The following is a 15,502-nucleotide window of genomic DNA, read 5'->3' as shown; positions in this document are numbered from 1 at the left end:
TGGAGAATGCACAGAATCAGAATGAGGTGCATATCAGAAATTAGGGTGTAAATCATAAACGTTGCCTTTTTAAGGTGCAGAAACACTTCACCCTTGTGCCTCGCTGTTAGCACCAGTCTGTGGCAGGGCCATATGTCCTGCACCCCTCAGCATGGTTAGTCTACTATTACACTCACGTTTTGGCTTTCAGTTTGTGAGATCCGTTCAGGGATCTAAAAAGCGGTCCAAAACGGATCAGTTTGCATTCTAATGCATTCTGAATGGAAAAGGATCCGCTTTGGAGACGGACACCAAAACGCTGCTTGCAGCCTTTTGGTGTCCGTCTGATGAAACTGAGCCAAATGGATCCGTCTTGACACACAATGCAAGTCAATGGGGACGGATCCGTTTTCACTGACACAATCTGGCACAATAGAAAAAGGATCCGTCCTCCATTGACTTGCATTGTGTGTCAAGACGGATCAGTCTTGGCTATGTTACAGATAATACAAACGGATCCGTTCTGAACGGATGCAGACGGTTGTATTATATGAACGCATCCATCCATGAGGGATCCGCACAAAACGCGAGTGTGAAAGTAGCCTTAGGATAAATAGGATATTGAGGTAATATTGCTTTATATATGTGGTACCAGTTATTGTGCTACCCCTTCCTAGAACAAAAGGAAGAACTCAGCCGCTCCCCTTCCCTATAATACAATTACTACCAAAAAAAAAAAAAAAAAAAAAAAATTCACTGGTGGCATAAAGAAGCTGACGTGATGCCACTGTGCAGCGGGGTGTCTCCTATGACATGCCTGGTCCTCTATGACAGATCTAATTACAGCTACGTGGATGAATTTCCGCTGTCACAGTCATTGCACATGTTCGGGGGGTTCTTGGAGGGTCACTCAGAATCCGATCTGGAGGCGTGAGATTTCTTTTTCTTCTTCTTACTATGTTTCTTGTGCTTCTTCTTTTTCTTACTTTTATACTGTCACACAGGGAACAACAGGTTAGTAAGTTTACATGGCACCCAAAGGAAGGGGCATCATCTGCAGTTACATCTGTTATACCAGTAGTACTACCTATTAGGGCTGCAACGATTAATCGAAGTTATCGATAATATTCGATAACGAGATTCGTTGTCAATGAATCCAGTTATCGAATAATCAGCCGATTCATTGCTATGCGGGCGAGAGCGGGTGGTCAGGCGCTATTGCCTGCGGGTCCTTAACCGGCAGTAACTTTTACTTGAACTTTAAATCAGCGCATCTTTATTACCTTACAATGAAGCTCCGTCAACAGGCAGAGCGGGGGGGGCGGCGGCGTATGGTCACTTAATCACGTGACGCGCCTGCTTCATTCATAAAGTAGGCGGAGCAGGCGCGTCACGTGAGTGACGTAACGCTGCCGCCCGCTCTGCCTGTTACTGGAGCTTCATTGTATTTGTAAGGTAATAAAGATTATAGTGCTGATTTAAAGTTCAAGTAAAAGTTACTGCCGGTTAAGGAATACTCTTTAGATATTATACTGCTGTAAGCGGCGGGGCCGGTGTATTGGGAGACACTGTTATGAGGGAGATCTGTGGATGACACCTATAGCATAATATGCTATATAGTGCCATCCACAGATCCCCCCCATAAGTGTGCCATCCACAGATCCCCCCCATAAGTGTGCCATCCACAGATCCCCCCCCATAAGTGTGCCATCCACAGATCCCCCCCCATAAGTGTGCCATCCACAGATCCCCCCCCATAAGTGTGCCATCCACAGATCCCCCCCCATAAGTGTGCCATCCACAGATCCCCCCCCATAAGTGTGCCATCCACAGATCCCCCCCCATAAGTGTGCCATCCACAGATCCCCCCCCATAAGTGTGCCATCCACAGATCCCCCCCCATAAGTGTGCCATCCACAGATCCCCCCCCATAAGTGTGCCATCCACAGATCCCCCCCCATAAGTGTGCCATCCACAGATCCCCCCCCATAAGTGTGCCATCCACAGATCCCCCCCCATAAGTGTGCCATCCACAGATCCCCCCCCATAAGTGTGCCATCCACAGATCCCCCCCCATAAGTGTGCCATCCACAGATCCCCCCCCATAAGTGTGCCATCCACAGATCCCCCCCCATAAGTGTGCCATCCACAGATCCCCCCCCATAAGTGTGCCATCCACAGATCCCCCCCCATAAGTGTGCCATCCACAGACCCCCCCCCATAAGTGTGCCATCCACAGATCCCCCCCCATAAGTGTGCCATCCACAGATCCCCCCCCATAAGTGTGCCATCCACAGATCCCCCCCCATAAGTGTGCCATCCACAGATCCCCCCCCATAAGTGTGCCATCCACAGATCCCCCCCCATAAGTGTGCCATCCACAGATCCCCCCCCATAAGTGTGCCATCCACAGATCCCCCCCCATAAGTGTGCCATCCACAGATCCCCCCCCATAAGTGTGCCATCCACAGATCCCCCCCCATAAGTGTGCCATCCACAGACCCCCCCCCATAAGTGTGCCATCCACAGATCCCCCCCCATAAGTGTGCCATCCACAGATCCCCCCCCATAAGTGTGCCATCCACAGATCCCCCCCCATAAGTGTGCCATCCACAGATCCCCCCCATAAGTGTGCCATCCACAGATCCCCCCCCATAAGTGTGCCATCCACAGATCCCCCCCCATAAGTGTGCCATCCACAGATCCCCCCCATAAGTGTGCCATCCACAGATCCCCCCCATAAGTGTGCCATCCACAGATCCCCCCCATAAGTGTGCCATCCACAGATCCCCCCCATAAGTGTGCCATCCACAGATCCCCCCCATAAGTGTGCCATCCACAGATCCCCCCCATAAGTGTGCCATCCACAGATCCCCCCCATAAGTGTGCCATCCACAGATCCCCCCCATAAGTGTGCCATCCACAGATCCCCCCCATAAGTGTGCCATCCACAGATCCCCCCCATAAGTGTGCCATCCACAGATCCCCCCCATAAGTGTGCCATCCACAGATCCCCCCCATAAGTGTGCCATCCACAGATCCCCCCCATAAGTGTGCCATCCACAGATCCCCCCCATAAGTGTGCCATCCACAGATCCCCCCCATAAGTGTGCCATCCACAGATCCCCCCCATAAGTGTGCCATCCACAGATCCCCCCCATAAGTGTGCCATCCACAGATCCCCCCCATAAGTGTGCCATCCACAGATCCCCCCCATAAGTGTGCCATCCACAGATCCCCCCCATAAGTGTGCCATCCACAGATCCCCCCCATAAGTGTGCCATCCACAGATCCCCCCCATAAGTGTGCCATCCACAGATCCCCCCCATAAGTGTGCCATCCACAGATCCCCCCCATAAGTGTGCCATCCACAGATCCCCCCCATAAGTGTGCCATCCACAGATCCCCCCCATAAGTGTGCCATCCACAGATCCCCCCCATAAGTGTGCCATCCACAGCCCCCCCCCATAAGTGTGCCATCCACAGATCCCCCCCATAAGTGTGCCATCCACAGATCCCCCCCATAAGTGTGCCATCCACAGATCCCCCCCATAACAGTGTGCCATCCACAGATCCCCCCCATAAGTGTGCCATCCACAGATCCCCCCCATAAGTGTGCCATCCACAGATCCCCCCCATAAGTGTGCCATCCACAGATCCCCCCCATAAGTGTGCCATCCACAGATCCCCCCCATAAGTGTGCCATCCACAGATCCCCCCCATAAGTGTGCCATCCACAGATCCCCCCCATAAGTGTGCCATCCACAGATCCCCCCCATAAGTGTGCCATCCACAGATCCCCCCCATAACAGTGTGCCATCCACAGATCCCCCCCATAACAGTGTGCCATCCACAGATCCCCCCCATAACAGTGTGCCATCCACAGATCCCCCCATAACAGTGTGCCATCCACAGATCCCCCCATAACAGTGTGCCATCCACAGATCCCCCCCATAACAGTGTGCCATCCACAGATCCCCCCCATAACAGTGTGCCATCCACAGATCCCCCCCCATAACAGTGTGCCATCCACAGATCCCCCCATAACAGTGTGCCATCCACAGATCCCCCCCATAACAGTGTGCCATCCACAGATCCCCCCCATAACAGTGTGCCATCCACAGATCCCCCCCATAACAGTGTGCCATCCACAGATCCCCCCCCCATAACAGTGTGCCATCCACAGATCCCCCCATAACAGTGTGTCATCCACAGATCCCCCCCATAACAGTGTGTCATCCACAGATCCCCTATCCTCAGTCCTGACCATGTGGACATGTTGTCTTTTTTACATTGTAATGCAAAATTTTTATAATTATGTAACTCCTAAATTTGTTTTAATATGGCCTTTGAACATAATTTTTTAACTAAAATCATATAAACCCTTTTTTTTGTCAATTTGGTGTTTTTTCCCGATTAATCGATGAAATTATCGACAACTAATCGATTATTCAAATAAGTTAGCTGCAGCCCTACTACCTATATAACAGCAGCTGTAGACACATACTGTAGGACAAACCTATGCTGCTGTGGAATAACGCCATGCACAGATGTAATGTGCCACCCTAGGGACCCGAGGCTTCCCCCTGCATTAGTGTGCATTTAGTGCCAAGCTTTTTACAAAAAAAAACTACATGCTGCAGATGCAAACTGTCCTCAAGCACCAGTGCCGTCTCATCGGGATAGGACACACAAGTCCATAAGAACAGTACGGACCATTGTACTGACACGGAAGAGCCAGGGACTGCCCAATTAACAGGGCTCAAAGTAACTACAGTCCGAAGCAATTTGAAAGCAAATGTATTAAAACAGTTGTCTCATGCCGACCATTAGGGGGACATATCGACGTAAAGGGGGGGGGGGGGGGGGGGGGGCGGCGGGGATATTATTTTACAGCTAAATATCTGATTGCAGAGTTTAGGTAACAGCACTATGTCTACTGACCTACCCCACTGAATACCGCCATCTGTGTAACATTCACATTCAGATAACGGCCTTCACAAACAGACACCTCGGATACTTACCGCTTTCTCTTCACTGCTTCTTCTCCTTTTCCCATAGGCCTGAGGAAGTAGAGAACACGTCAGCATGTATAATAACAATGATATATCGCACTGATGATGAGACATCATACATAAAAGTATACTATTACTCTTCCACTAACCAATACCACACTTTTGGGGCAGTGATATTTAGTCTTCTACTTATTATGAATTACCATTTCAGTTTTAGGTACAAAATTCTGTGCACTCTCTGATTCATGTCATAGTGCACCGTCATCCTTCACACAGCAGGACCTGCAGCTGGTGGCAGGGTCAGGTCGCAGCATCAAGAATCAAGGCGACTGGATGAAAGTGCAAGTGCTGCCGTGTAAAGGGAGACCAAATGGATCTGCAACCCCCACTAAAATCGAATCAATGGCGTCCGTATCTGCTGTATGACAGATCCATCACCACATTGTGGTTTCCATTATAAACAGAGATCACAGCACAGGTGAGAACAGAGCGAACAGGAGGTGATGAGGGAATCGATTTGTCTCAATATCAAAAGTTCTTCACCTCTGAAGGGGTTGTCCCCACAGATAAAGAAGCACCCACCTGCCGTTTGACTGACAAGGGTGGACATTCCCTAGAACAGAGCCTTCTACATATATATATATATAAACACTCAAATATTTAAGGGGGTGGGCACTTTACACATAATGACCACTGATGGGGTGGCATGCAATGGGACCATTGCCGCCTTCCATTGAAAAATATATCGAATGTGCTACTTTCCTGAAGTTTTGGGGATGGGGGGTGAGGTGGATGAAGGGGTCACATCACATGCCATTCGGTCCAATTTTAAGACAAGTGTCTCATGTGACCAGCATAGATTTGGCTAACAAAGGGGTTGTGGCCTAAGGCACTGTCAAAATGGAGCAGAGCATATAATAACTATATTCACATTTCAAACACATCTGACTAGATTACATGTAAAAGGGGACCTTTCACCTCTCCTGACATGTCTGTTTTAATAGCTTCATGCATTCCCCCTGTAATAACAATTCTGGAGCATCTGTTCTTATGTCTGTATGTTGTGCCGTTCCTTTATTATTTCTACTAGAAGTTATGAATGAATTGCTAGCAGTCTGCAGTAAGGGTACAGAGGGGAGGTAACCAGTTGGGGGCGTGTACCTGCACAGACTGACTCTATCCAATCAGTGCTGCCATTGTCAGTCTGTGCAGGTACACGCCCCCAACTGGTTACCTCCCCTCTGTAGCATTACTGCAGACTGCTAGCAATTCATTCATAACTTCTAGTAGAAATAATAAAGGAACGGCACAACATACAGACATAAGAATAGATGCTCCAGAATTGTTATTACATGGGGAATGCATGAAGCTGTTAAAACAGACAAGTCAGGAGTGGGGAGAGGTCCTCTTTAAGTGGTCATCCCCTTGAAGTCTGGCGCTGTTGACACTTGTGTTTGTTCTTTTCAGTTAGGCTTCAAGTATATCTTGATGGAAAGAATAGCACGCAGCAGAAATCACACGTAGTGGAAACCTGACTGGCCCTGTCAAACCGCGCAGACCCCAACAGACTCCTAAATCATTGGTTTCCTTCAGGCACCAGGGGTATCATTTATAAAAATGGATCCGGCAGAGCGTTGTAGCCTCTGTTATAACTAAAAGACACTGCGCTAGTGTGGACAAGGGCGCCAAAGTTTTCCAGTTTATTCAATTTCTTGAATACAGACTGCAGAGGATCATCCGGACTAGATCATAACCCTGAAGACCATACCCTAAAACCCACTAACCTCTCCTTCTGATTCTGAGCCAGACGAAGACTCGGAAGAGGAGTATCTTTGACCATCGTCTTCTGGACGTCGTCTCTTCCTGCTCACACTCTTCCCATCCTTAAGTTGAAAGGTTGAATTATTAAAAAAAAAAAAAAAAATATATATATATATATATATATATATATATATATATATATATATATATATTTTTTTTTTTTTTTTTAATCAAGCTAAGGATTGTCATTAGTAGTCTGATTTCAGGGGCTTTCAATGTAAATGACTACCTGGTTACATATATGATATGATATATTTGGTATAGTTATTAGGGGGGACTCCTACTGTACACCTAGTGGTTTTCATTGCACCCCTGGTTCTTGTAAAGGGCCCTTAGCCTGAAACGTTGGTGCTCCAATTACAATATCCTGCTATTTATCTGACATGGTCAAACTAAAAGAAAAAATATATAAAAAAAAAAAAAAATACTGGTCCTATGGACCACTAAATGGTACTAGGAAAAAAAATATATACAGCTAATCCTCCAAAAAACAAGCCCTCACAGAGTTCTGTTAAAAAAATGAAAAAAAAAATATATAAAAAAAGTATGGGTGTCAGAATATGACGACACACAGCATTTTTTCTTAAATTGTAAAACACAAGAACAGTAGGCTGTAACTATACTGAACCGAAAAATAAGGGTCTGTAATTTTACGGAATAGTGAATGCAGTAAAAAGAAAATCTAAGAAACAATGGTAGAAAAGAAATCCTTTTTTCCTACTCAACACTATATACATAGAACAAGTGCTATTACCAACTTAGAAAAGAAAAAAAAAAAGTTTCAGCTTTTCCCTGAGCACGCCATTGTTTATTTTGTGCCTAAAACACCTATTCTTGTCTTGAAGAAGGGCTCAATACCACAGCCCGAAACGCGTCACAATCTATCCGTGTCTCTCCATGTGATTTGTGTCGGATTTTATACTACAAGCTGAATAAAGAAAACTTTTATACGCTGAAGCTGGAATCAACCTTTTCTTTTGCCCTTGGACTTATCAAGTGTGGCTAGGTTCAAGCCACTTCTTTTCCGCGCTTCACACAGGTGACCAAAGGTGAGAGCTGCTAAAACTCTTTCTCTTATTATATGACCTATTCTTGGGATATATGACCCAAACCTATGGTGCTGGACATGGCTGAAAATAGTATACAGCGTGGTCTCGCATGATGACGCTCCAGCCGGCCACGATGACTGGACAGCATCAAAGCGGGGAAGAAACATTCCCTTGGAAAGTGGCAGCCACCTCCATGCATATCAGCAGCCATAGGTTCAGGGGGCGCAGGCAGATAGAATAAACAATGCCATGCTCAGGAATGCAGTGCTTTCGAGCCCATATAAAATGCTCACATTTTTTAATATAGTGACAGGTCCTCTTTCAATAATGCAACTCGCCTTGCAAAAAAACAAGTCCTCATCCGGCTATGTAGATGGAAATAAAAAAATTACAGCTTTTAGAAAGCAAGGAGGAGATGTAGTTGCCAAAATTGGCTTGGTCCTGAAGGGGTTAAAAAAAAAACAAAAAAACAGGACCTATATTTCAGACGATGAGAAGTCTTTTCCTTCAGATAAATTGTTTGTATTGTGACAAAGAGCGTCCAAATACTGGAAGCTATGGGGGACACTTGTCAGACCGGACAAGGGATCTTCACGGTCACTCACCTTCTCTTTCTCATCCCTGAATTTTTTCTTCTTCACAGAATCCTGCAACAGAATAAGAACAGTTTATTCACTGCAGCCTTTTATACATAGGACAAGCAGAGAGGTTCAAGCCCGTGCAAATTAAGTCCAGCCCATGTGGGTCTCAAAATGATCTCAGCATCCTCAAGCAATAAGTGCATGTCAAGAGGTTAACCCGTAGGATACTAGCGCCATACATGTACGGCACTGGAAACAGGGTTACAAAACCCAGCGCCGTACAGCTACGGCGCTCTGATCGGGCGGGCACAGCTACGGCTCTCTGATAGCCGGACCCCTGCTGTATGCGACAGCATCGGTGAAAACACCGATGCCGGCGCATTAACACTTGCACTGCGGAGGTCAGCGCTGACGGCGGCACGTGCGGTATACTGCCGGGTGCGGGGTGTCCATCAGGTCCCCGCGATCCTGTGACGGGGACCCGATGGCAGGGAAGGCAGCCCGATGCCTTCCTTTGGCATCGTGGCTGCCATCCGTGTCAGCCTGTGAGATCCAGCCCCCTGGATCTCACAGGCAGGAAGGCTGCAAGTGTATTTCAATGAGTAATACACTTACAGCCAATGCATTACAATAAAAAAGTATTGTCATGCATTGTAAAGGGGATCAGACCCCCAAAAGTTGAAGTACCAGAGTGGGACAAAAATGAAGTTAAAAAAGAATAAAAAGAAAGTTTTACCCAAAAAATTTAAAACGTTAAAAAGTGTCCTTTTCCCAAAATAAAGTAAAAAATAAAAATAAAAATAAAAAGGGAAAAACAGAAAAGTAGACATATTAGGTATGACTGCGTCCTTATCGACCGGCTCTATAAAAATATCACATGATCCACCTCGCCAGGTGAACACCGTAAAAAAAATAAATAAAATTTTAATAAAATGATAGACATATTAGGTATCGCCGCGTCCGTAACAACCTGCTCTATAAAAAACATCACATTATATGCCCCCTCAGGTGAATGCTGTAAACCAAAAAAATTTTTTTTATATATATTGCCTCACAAAGAGTAAGCGATCAAAAAGTTTTATGTACCCCAAAATGGTACCAATGGAAACATCACCTCATCCGGCAAAAAATGAGCCCCCACATAAGACAATCACTTAAAAAATAAAACCAAATGGCACCCGTAAACCAATCCATCAAAATATGCGCTGCAAAAGCCATATGGCGCTTCTTCCTTTCTGAGTCCTGCCATGTGCCCCCACAGCAGTTTACCACCACATATGGGGTGTTGCCGTATTCAGGAGAAAATGGGGAACAAATTATGGGGTGCTTTTTCTCCTGTTACCCCTTGAGAAAATGAAAAATTTGGGGCTAAAGCAACATTTTCTTGGAAGAAATGAAACTTTTCATTTTCACAGCCAAGTGTTTCCAAATCCTGTAAAACGCTTAGGGGATCAAAGTGCTCAGTACACCCCTTAATATATTCTTTAAGGGGTGTAGTTTCCAAAATGGGGTCTTTTTGAGGGTTTCCACTGTCGGGGGTACATCAGGGTCTCTTCAAATACAAAATGGTGCCTAAAAAACATTCTAGCGAAATCTGCCTACAAAATCCATAATGCGCTCCTTTCCTTCTGACAACTGCCACGTGCCCATAGAGCAGTTTACCGCCACATATTTGGTATTTCTGTAAACTGCAGAATCAGAGTAATGTATATTGAGGTTTATTTTGCTGTTAACCCTTGCTGTGTTGCAAGAAAAAAATTGATTATCATAATAAAATCTACCAAAGAAGTGACATTTTTAAATTTCACCTCCATTTTCCTTTAATTCTTGTGGAACACCTCAAGGGTTAACAAAATTTGAGACATCAGTTTTGAATAATTTGAGGGGTGTAGTTTCTAAAATGTGGTCATTTATGGGTGGTTTCCATCACGTAAGCCCCTCAAAATCACTTTATAACTGAATTGATGCTTAAAAAAATGGTTTTGGAAATTTTGGTAAAAATTTGAAAAATGGCTTCTAAACTTCTAAGCCTTCTAACGTCCTAAAAAAATAAAATTACATTTACAAAATGATGTCAACATAAATCAGACATATGGGGAATGTTGACTGATAACCGTTTTATGAGGAATTACGGTTTTAAAAGTAGAAAAATTCAAATGTAGAAAAAGGAGACTTTTGTATTACTTACCAGTAAAGTCTCTTTCTCGCTCTTCCTTGGGGGACACAGGAAACCATGGGTATAGCTCTGCTCCCTAGGAGGCGTGACACTAAGCGAAAGCTGTAAGCCCCTCCTCCATCAGCTATACCCTTCAGCCTGGAGAAGAGACTGCCAGTTGCGTGTCCAAGTAGTGAAAGATAACCACCAACCGGAAAAAGAACTGTCGAGCCCCAACGGGGGCAACCAAGCCGGAACCACAACTGTAACCCAATGAAGGGCGGGTGCTGTGTCCCCCAAGGAAGAGCGAGAAAGAGACTTTACTGGTAAGTAATACAAAAGTCTCCTTTTCTCGCCCATATTCCTTGGGGGACACAGGAAACCATGGGACGTTCCAGAGCAGTCCCAGAAGGGAGGGACCAGAACAAACTCAACCAACACCAGAGGCATCAATCAACTGCCGCCTGCAACACCAGACGGCCTAAAGCAGCGTCAGCCGACGCATGAGTATGCACCCTGTAGAACTTGGTGAAGGTGTGCAAGGAGGACCAAGTGGCCGCCTTGCAAATCTGCTCCGAAGAAGCCCGATTTCTCTGAGCCCAGGAAGCCCCGACCGCTCTAGTGGAGTGAGCGGTAACACCAAGGGGAGGAACCCTGCCCTTGGCGAGATAAGCCTCAGTAACAGCCATCTTGACAAAACGAGCGATAGCAACTTTGGATGCCGCCATCCCTCTGCGCGACCCTTCCGGGACCACAAAGAGCGAGTCAGTATGCCTGAAAGAGCTGGTTACTTCCAGGTAAATCTTGAGCGCCCTGACAACGTCCAGGCGATGAAGCTTCCTCTCCCGCGGATGGGAAGGGGAAGAACACAAAGAGGGGAGAACGATGTCCTCGTTCAGATGAAAGGCGGAGACCACCTTAGGAAGGAAGGAAGGGACCGGACGAAGAACCACCTTGTCCTGGTGGAACACTAGGAAAGGTTCCAGACAGGAGAGTGCAGCCAATTCGGACACCCTCCGAAGAGAGGTGATGGCTACAAGGAAAATAACCTTGCAGGACAGAAGTCGCAAGGAAACCGTCCGCAGAGGCTCGAAAGGAGAAGCCTGGAGCGCTGAGAGAACCAGGTTCAGGTCCCAGGGCGGTACCGGAGGGCGATACGGGGGAACCGCGTGAGCCACGCCCTGAAGGAAGGTCTTGACAGGGCCAAGGGGGGCCAGTGGGCGCTGAAACAAAATGGACAGCGCAGATACCTGACCCTTCAAAGAACTAAGGCCTAGACCTTGGGCCAGTCCGCTCTGCAGGAAGGACAAAACGGTGGGGAGAGAAAAGCGGAGCGGAGGAATCCCCAGCTCGGCACAGAACCCCAAAAAAGTCCTCCAGGTCCTATAATAGATCCTAGAAGAGGACGGCTTACGGGCGCGGATCATGGTGCGGACGACGTCCGCAGAAAAGCCCCTACGTGTCAGGACGGTGGTCTCAACAACCACGCCGTCAAACGTAGGGACCCTAAACGCGGGTGGAAGATCGGTCCCTGAGAGAGAAGATCTTCCCTGGCGGGCAGTGGCCAGGGCGCGTCTGCCAGGAGCAGCATGAGGTCGGCATACCAAGACCGGCGGGGCCAGTCCGGAGCGACCAGAATCACCGAGACGCCTTCCGCCGCGATCTTCCGAAGGACCTTGGGCAGGAGAGGGATGGGAGGGAATATGTATGGGCGCGCGAAGCCTCGCCAAGGAAGAACGAGGGCGTCGGCTCCGCAAGCTCCCGGATCCCTGGCCCTGGACAGATAGGCGGGGACCTTGTGATTGAATTTTGAGGCCATGAGGTCCACGTCCGGAATGCCCCAACGAAGGCAAATGGCCTCGAATACCTCCGGGTGAAGAGACCACTCGCCGGGGTCGACGGTGGTGCGACTGAGGAAGTCCGCCGCCCAATTGTCCACCCCTGGAATAAAAATTGCAGATAGGGCCGGGACGTGGGCTTCCGCCCAACGGAGAATGCTGGTGACCTCTCGCATCGCTGCAGCGCTGCGAGTGCCCCCCTTGGTGGTTTATGTACGCCACGGCTGTGGCGTTGTCTGATTGTACACGAACTGGATGACCCTTCAGCAGATGAGTCCAGTGTCGTAGAGACAGAAGGGCCGCTCTCAGTTCCAGGACATTGATCGAGAGTTTGGACTCCGATGGAGACCAAATGCCCTGGACGGATCGGGGAGGAAACACGCCTCCCCAGCCCGAGAGACTGGCATCGGTTGTAACCACCAACCAGTTGAGTGGCAGAAAGGACCTGCCCAGAAGAGGGGACTGTAACCACCAGCGGAGAGATGACCGCACCGGAGGCGAAAGATGGAAGGGATGATCCAGAGACTGCGGCGATTTGTCCCAGGAGGAGAGGATCGCCCGTTGGAGAGGGCGGGAGTGAAACTGCGCAAATGGGATCGCCTCGAAGCAGGCAACCATCTGCCCCAATACCCGCATGCAGAAGCGGAAGGACGGTCGACGGTGGAGAAGGAGACCCCGAACCGCCCCACGGAGGATCAGACGTTTTTCCGAGGGAAGACGTACCTCCGCCGCTCCCGTGTCTAAAAGCATTCCCAGGAAGACGAGTTGTCTGGAGGGGGGAAGAGAGGACTTGGGGAAGTTGATGACCCAACCGAACCTCGCCAGAGTCTCTAGAGTGAGATCCACGCTGGCAACCGCTTGAGAAAGGGACGGAGCCTTGATGAGGATATCGTCCAAGTACGGTAGCAGAAAAACACCCCTGGAACGGAGTAAGGCTAAAACCGGGGCCAGGACCTTGGTGAACACCCGGGGGGCTGTTGCCAGTCCAAAGGGAAGGGCGACAAATTGGAAGTGGAGGTCCCCCACGGCGAATCGAAGGAAGCGATGGTGACACTGGGCTACCGGAACATGGAGGTAGGCATCCTGTATATCGATGGAAGACATGAAATCTCCCTGCTCCAGGGAAGCCACCGCGGAGCGGAGGGACTCCATCCGAAACCGTCGAAGGAGGAGAAAACGGTTGAGCTTTTTGAGGTCCAAAATGGGCCGCACCGAACCTCCCTTCTTGGGAACTACAAAGAGGTTCGAGTAGAACCCTTGGAATCTTTCCTCTAGAGGAACGGGGGTAATCACCCCCCTGTCCAGTAAGGCTTGAACGGCCGCGGAGAACGCAGCCGCGTCTTTCGGGTCTCGCGTGGGGCGGGAGCGAAAGAACCGATCCGGAGGGAAGGATGCAAATTCGATTTTGTATCCGGAGGACACAATTTCGAGGGCCCAGGCGTCGGAGACGTGAGCCATCCAGACGTCCTTGAAAAGGAGGAGCCGGCCCCCCACCCGGGTGGGTGGGGGCGCGCCTTCAGGCAGAGGACTGTTTTGCTGCGGGTGTGCGGGCAGCCTGCGGCTTGCGCCAGGAGGGCTGCGCCCGAAAAAACGGCTTCCTACGCTTGTCCTGGGGAGGAGCCGAAGCGGCAGCTGTGGTGGGAGCCCCAGAGGCCCTGCGGGAGGACCGAAAACGAGACGCACCAGGGCGTCCGCGGGGGGCGCCCCTGGCTTGGGGTTGAGGAAGATGGGTGCTTTTACCACCCGTGGCCTCTGAAATAAGTTCGTCTAAGCGGACCCCGAAAAGGCGGGAACCCGCAAACGGTAGCCCCGCCAAGGAACGTTTGGAGGCAGCGTCCGCTTTCCAGACCTTCAGCCAGAGCTCCCTCCTGACGGCAACTGCCAGGGCGGAGGAGCGTGCAATAAGGGCTCCCGCATCAAGGGAGGCCTCACAGACAAAATTCCCGGCCCGAATAATAAGCTGGGCCAAGGAACGTAGGTCCTGGATGGGGATGTCCGAGTCCAACTCCTGTTCCAGCTGCGTACCCCAAACAGAGATTGCTTTCCCTGCCCAAGCAGAGGCAAAAACCGGTCTGAGGGCAGAACCGGAGGCAGCAAAAATGCCCTTGGACAGGGTCTCCATGCGACGGTCCTCCGCTGACTGAAGAGAGGACCCGTCGGGAACAGGGATGGCCGTGTTCTTTGACAGCCGGGCCACAGGGGGGTCCACCTTGGGTGGGGAAGACCAGGTGGCCACGACATCGGCTGGAAAAGGATAGCAAATGTCCAGCTTCTTTGGGTTGACAAAACGGGCGTCCGGGCGAGCCCAAGCCTTAGACACCACGGAGGAGAAATCAGAGTGGATTGGAAAGACTTTTGAGGCCTGCCTGGGTCTGATAAAGGAGACGCTAGCTGCGTCCGAGCTAGGGGGGTCATCCTGCACCTTAAAGGTGTCACGTATATCAGAGATGAGTTGACCCATCGCTGAGGCTAGCTTGGACGGCAGGGCCGAGTCCATTTCCAAATCTGAAGCCGCCAATTCACCTTCAGAGAGCGAATCCTTTGGAGAGGAGAGGCTCGTCTGGGTGCGCACGCGTGGCGGGGAGAGGGAGGCATCCGAGGAGGAGGCTCGCTCTACTCTAATACGCTTCTGAGAGTGCCTAGCTCGGGAGGGGTCACTAGGAGAGGGTGAACCCGCTGCAGCGGCAGAAGCAGTGGACCCGGAGGGCGCGACAGTCAGAGTGGCGTCCTGCGGGGTAGGTGGCCTGTCTATTAGGCGGCCCACGACATGAGTGAGGCTTTCCACGGCCTGGGACAGGGATCTAGCCCAGTCAGGCGGGTCAGAGGAAGCAGGGAGCGACACAGCGGGCGACTGAGGCTGCGGTGGAGCTCGGCATGCAGTACAGTGCGGATCAGACTGCCCCCGGGGAAAGGGTTCCCTACAAGCAGTACAGGCATGGTACCATGGCTTGGCGGCTGCAGAAGGGTCTGACATGGTGGAAAGCTGTTGCACTTAAAAGTGAGAACCAAGCAACAGTACTGTGGCACGGAGGGGGTTAAACAGTCCTACCAGACCCGGAGATAC

General features: G+C 49.7%; 1 protein-coding gene across 1 annotated transcript in view; it reads right to left on the bottom strand.

The window, feature by feature from the left end:
- Positions 1 to 459: 459 nt before the first annotated feature.
- FAM133B (family with sequence similarity 133 member B) overlaps positions 460 to 15,502 on the bottom strand; it is a 30,741-nt gene continuing 15,698 nt past the window's right edge. Inside the window, exons 8-11 of the mRNA XM_040431179.1 lie at positions 8,470 to 8,511; positions 6,779 to 6,877; positions 5,004 to 5,042; positions 460 to 972 (exon numbers count right to left, since the gene is read on the bottom strand). Of these exons, the coding sequence (XP_040287113.1) occupies positions 886 to 972; positions 5,004 to 5,042; positions 6,779 to 6,877; positions 8,470 to 8,511 (267 nt within the window). The 3' untranslated portion in view covers positions 460 to 885. The remainder of the gene's footprint in view (positions 973 to 5,003; positions 5,043 to 6,778; positions 6,878 to 8,469; positions 8,512 to 15,502) is intronic.

The sequence above is a fragment of the Bufo bufo genome, chromosome 5 (genome assembly GCF_905171765.1).
Source record: "Bufo bufo chromosome 5, aBufBuf1.1, whole genome shotgun sequence".
NCBI lineage: Eukaryota > Metazoa > Chordata > Amphibia > Anura > Bufonidae > Bufo > Bufo bufo.
The sequence above is the reverse complement of the archived record's forward strand: the minus strand, read 5'-3'. Positions and strand labels throughout refer to the sequence as shown.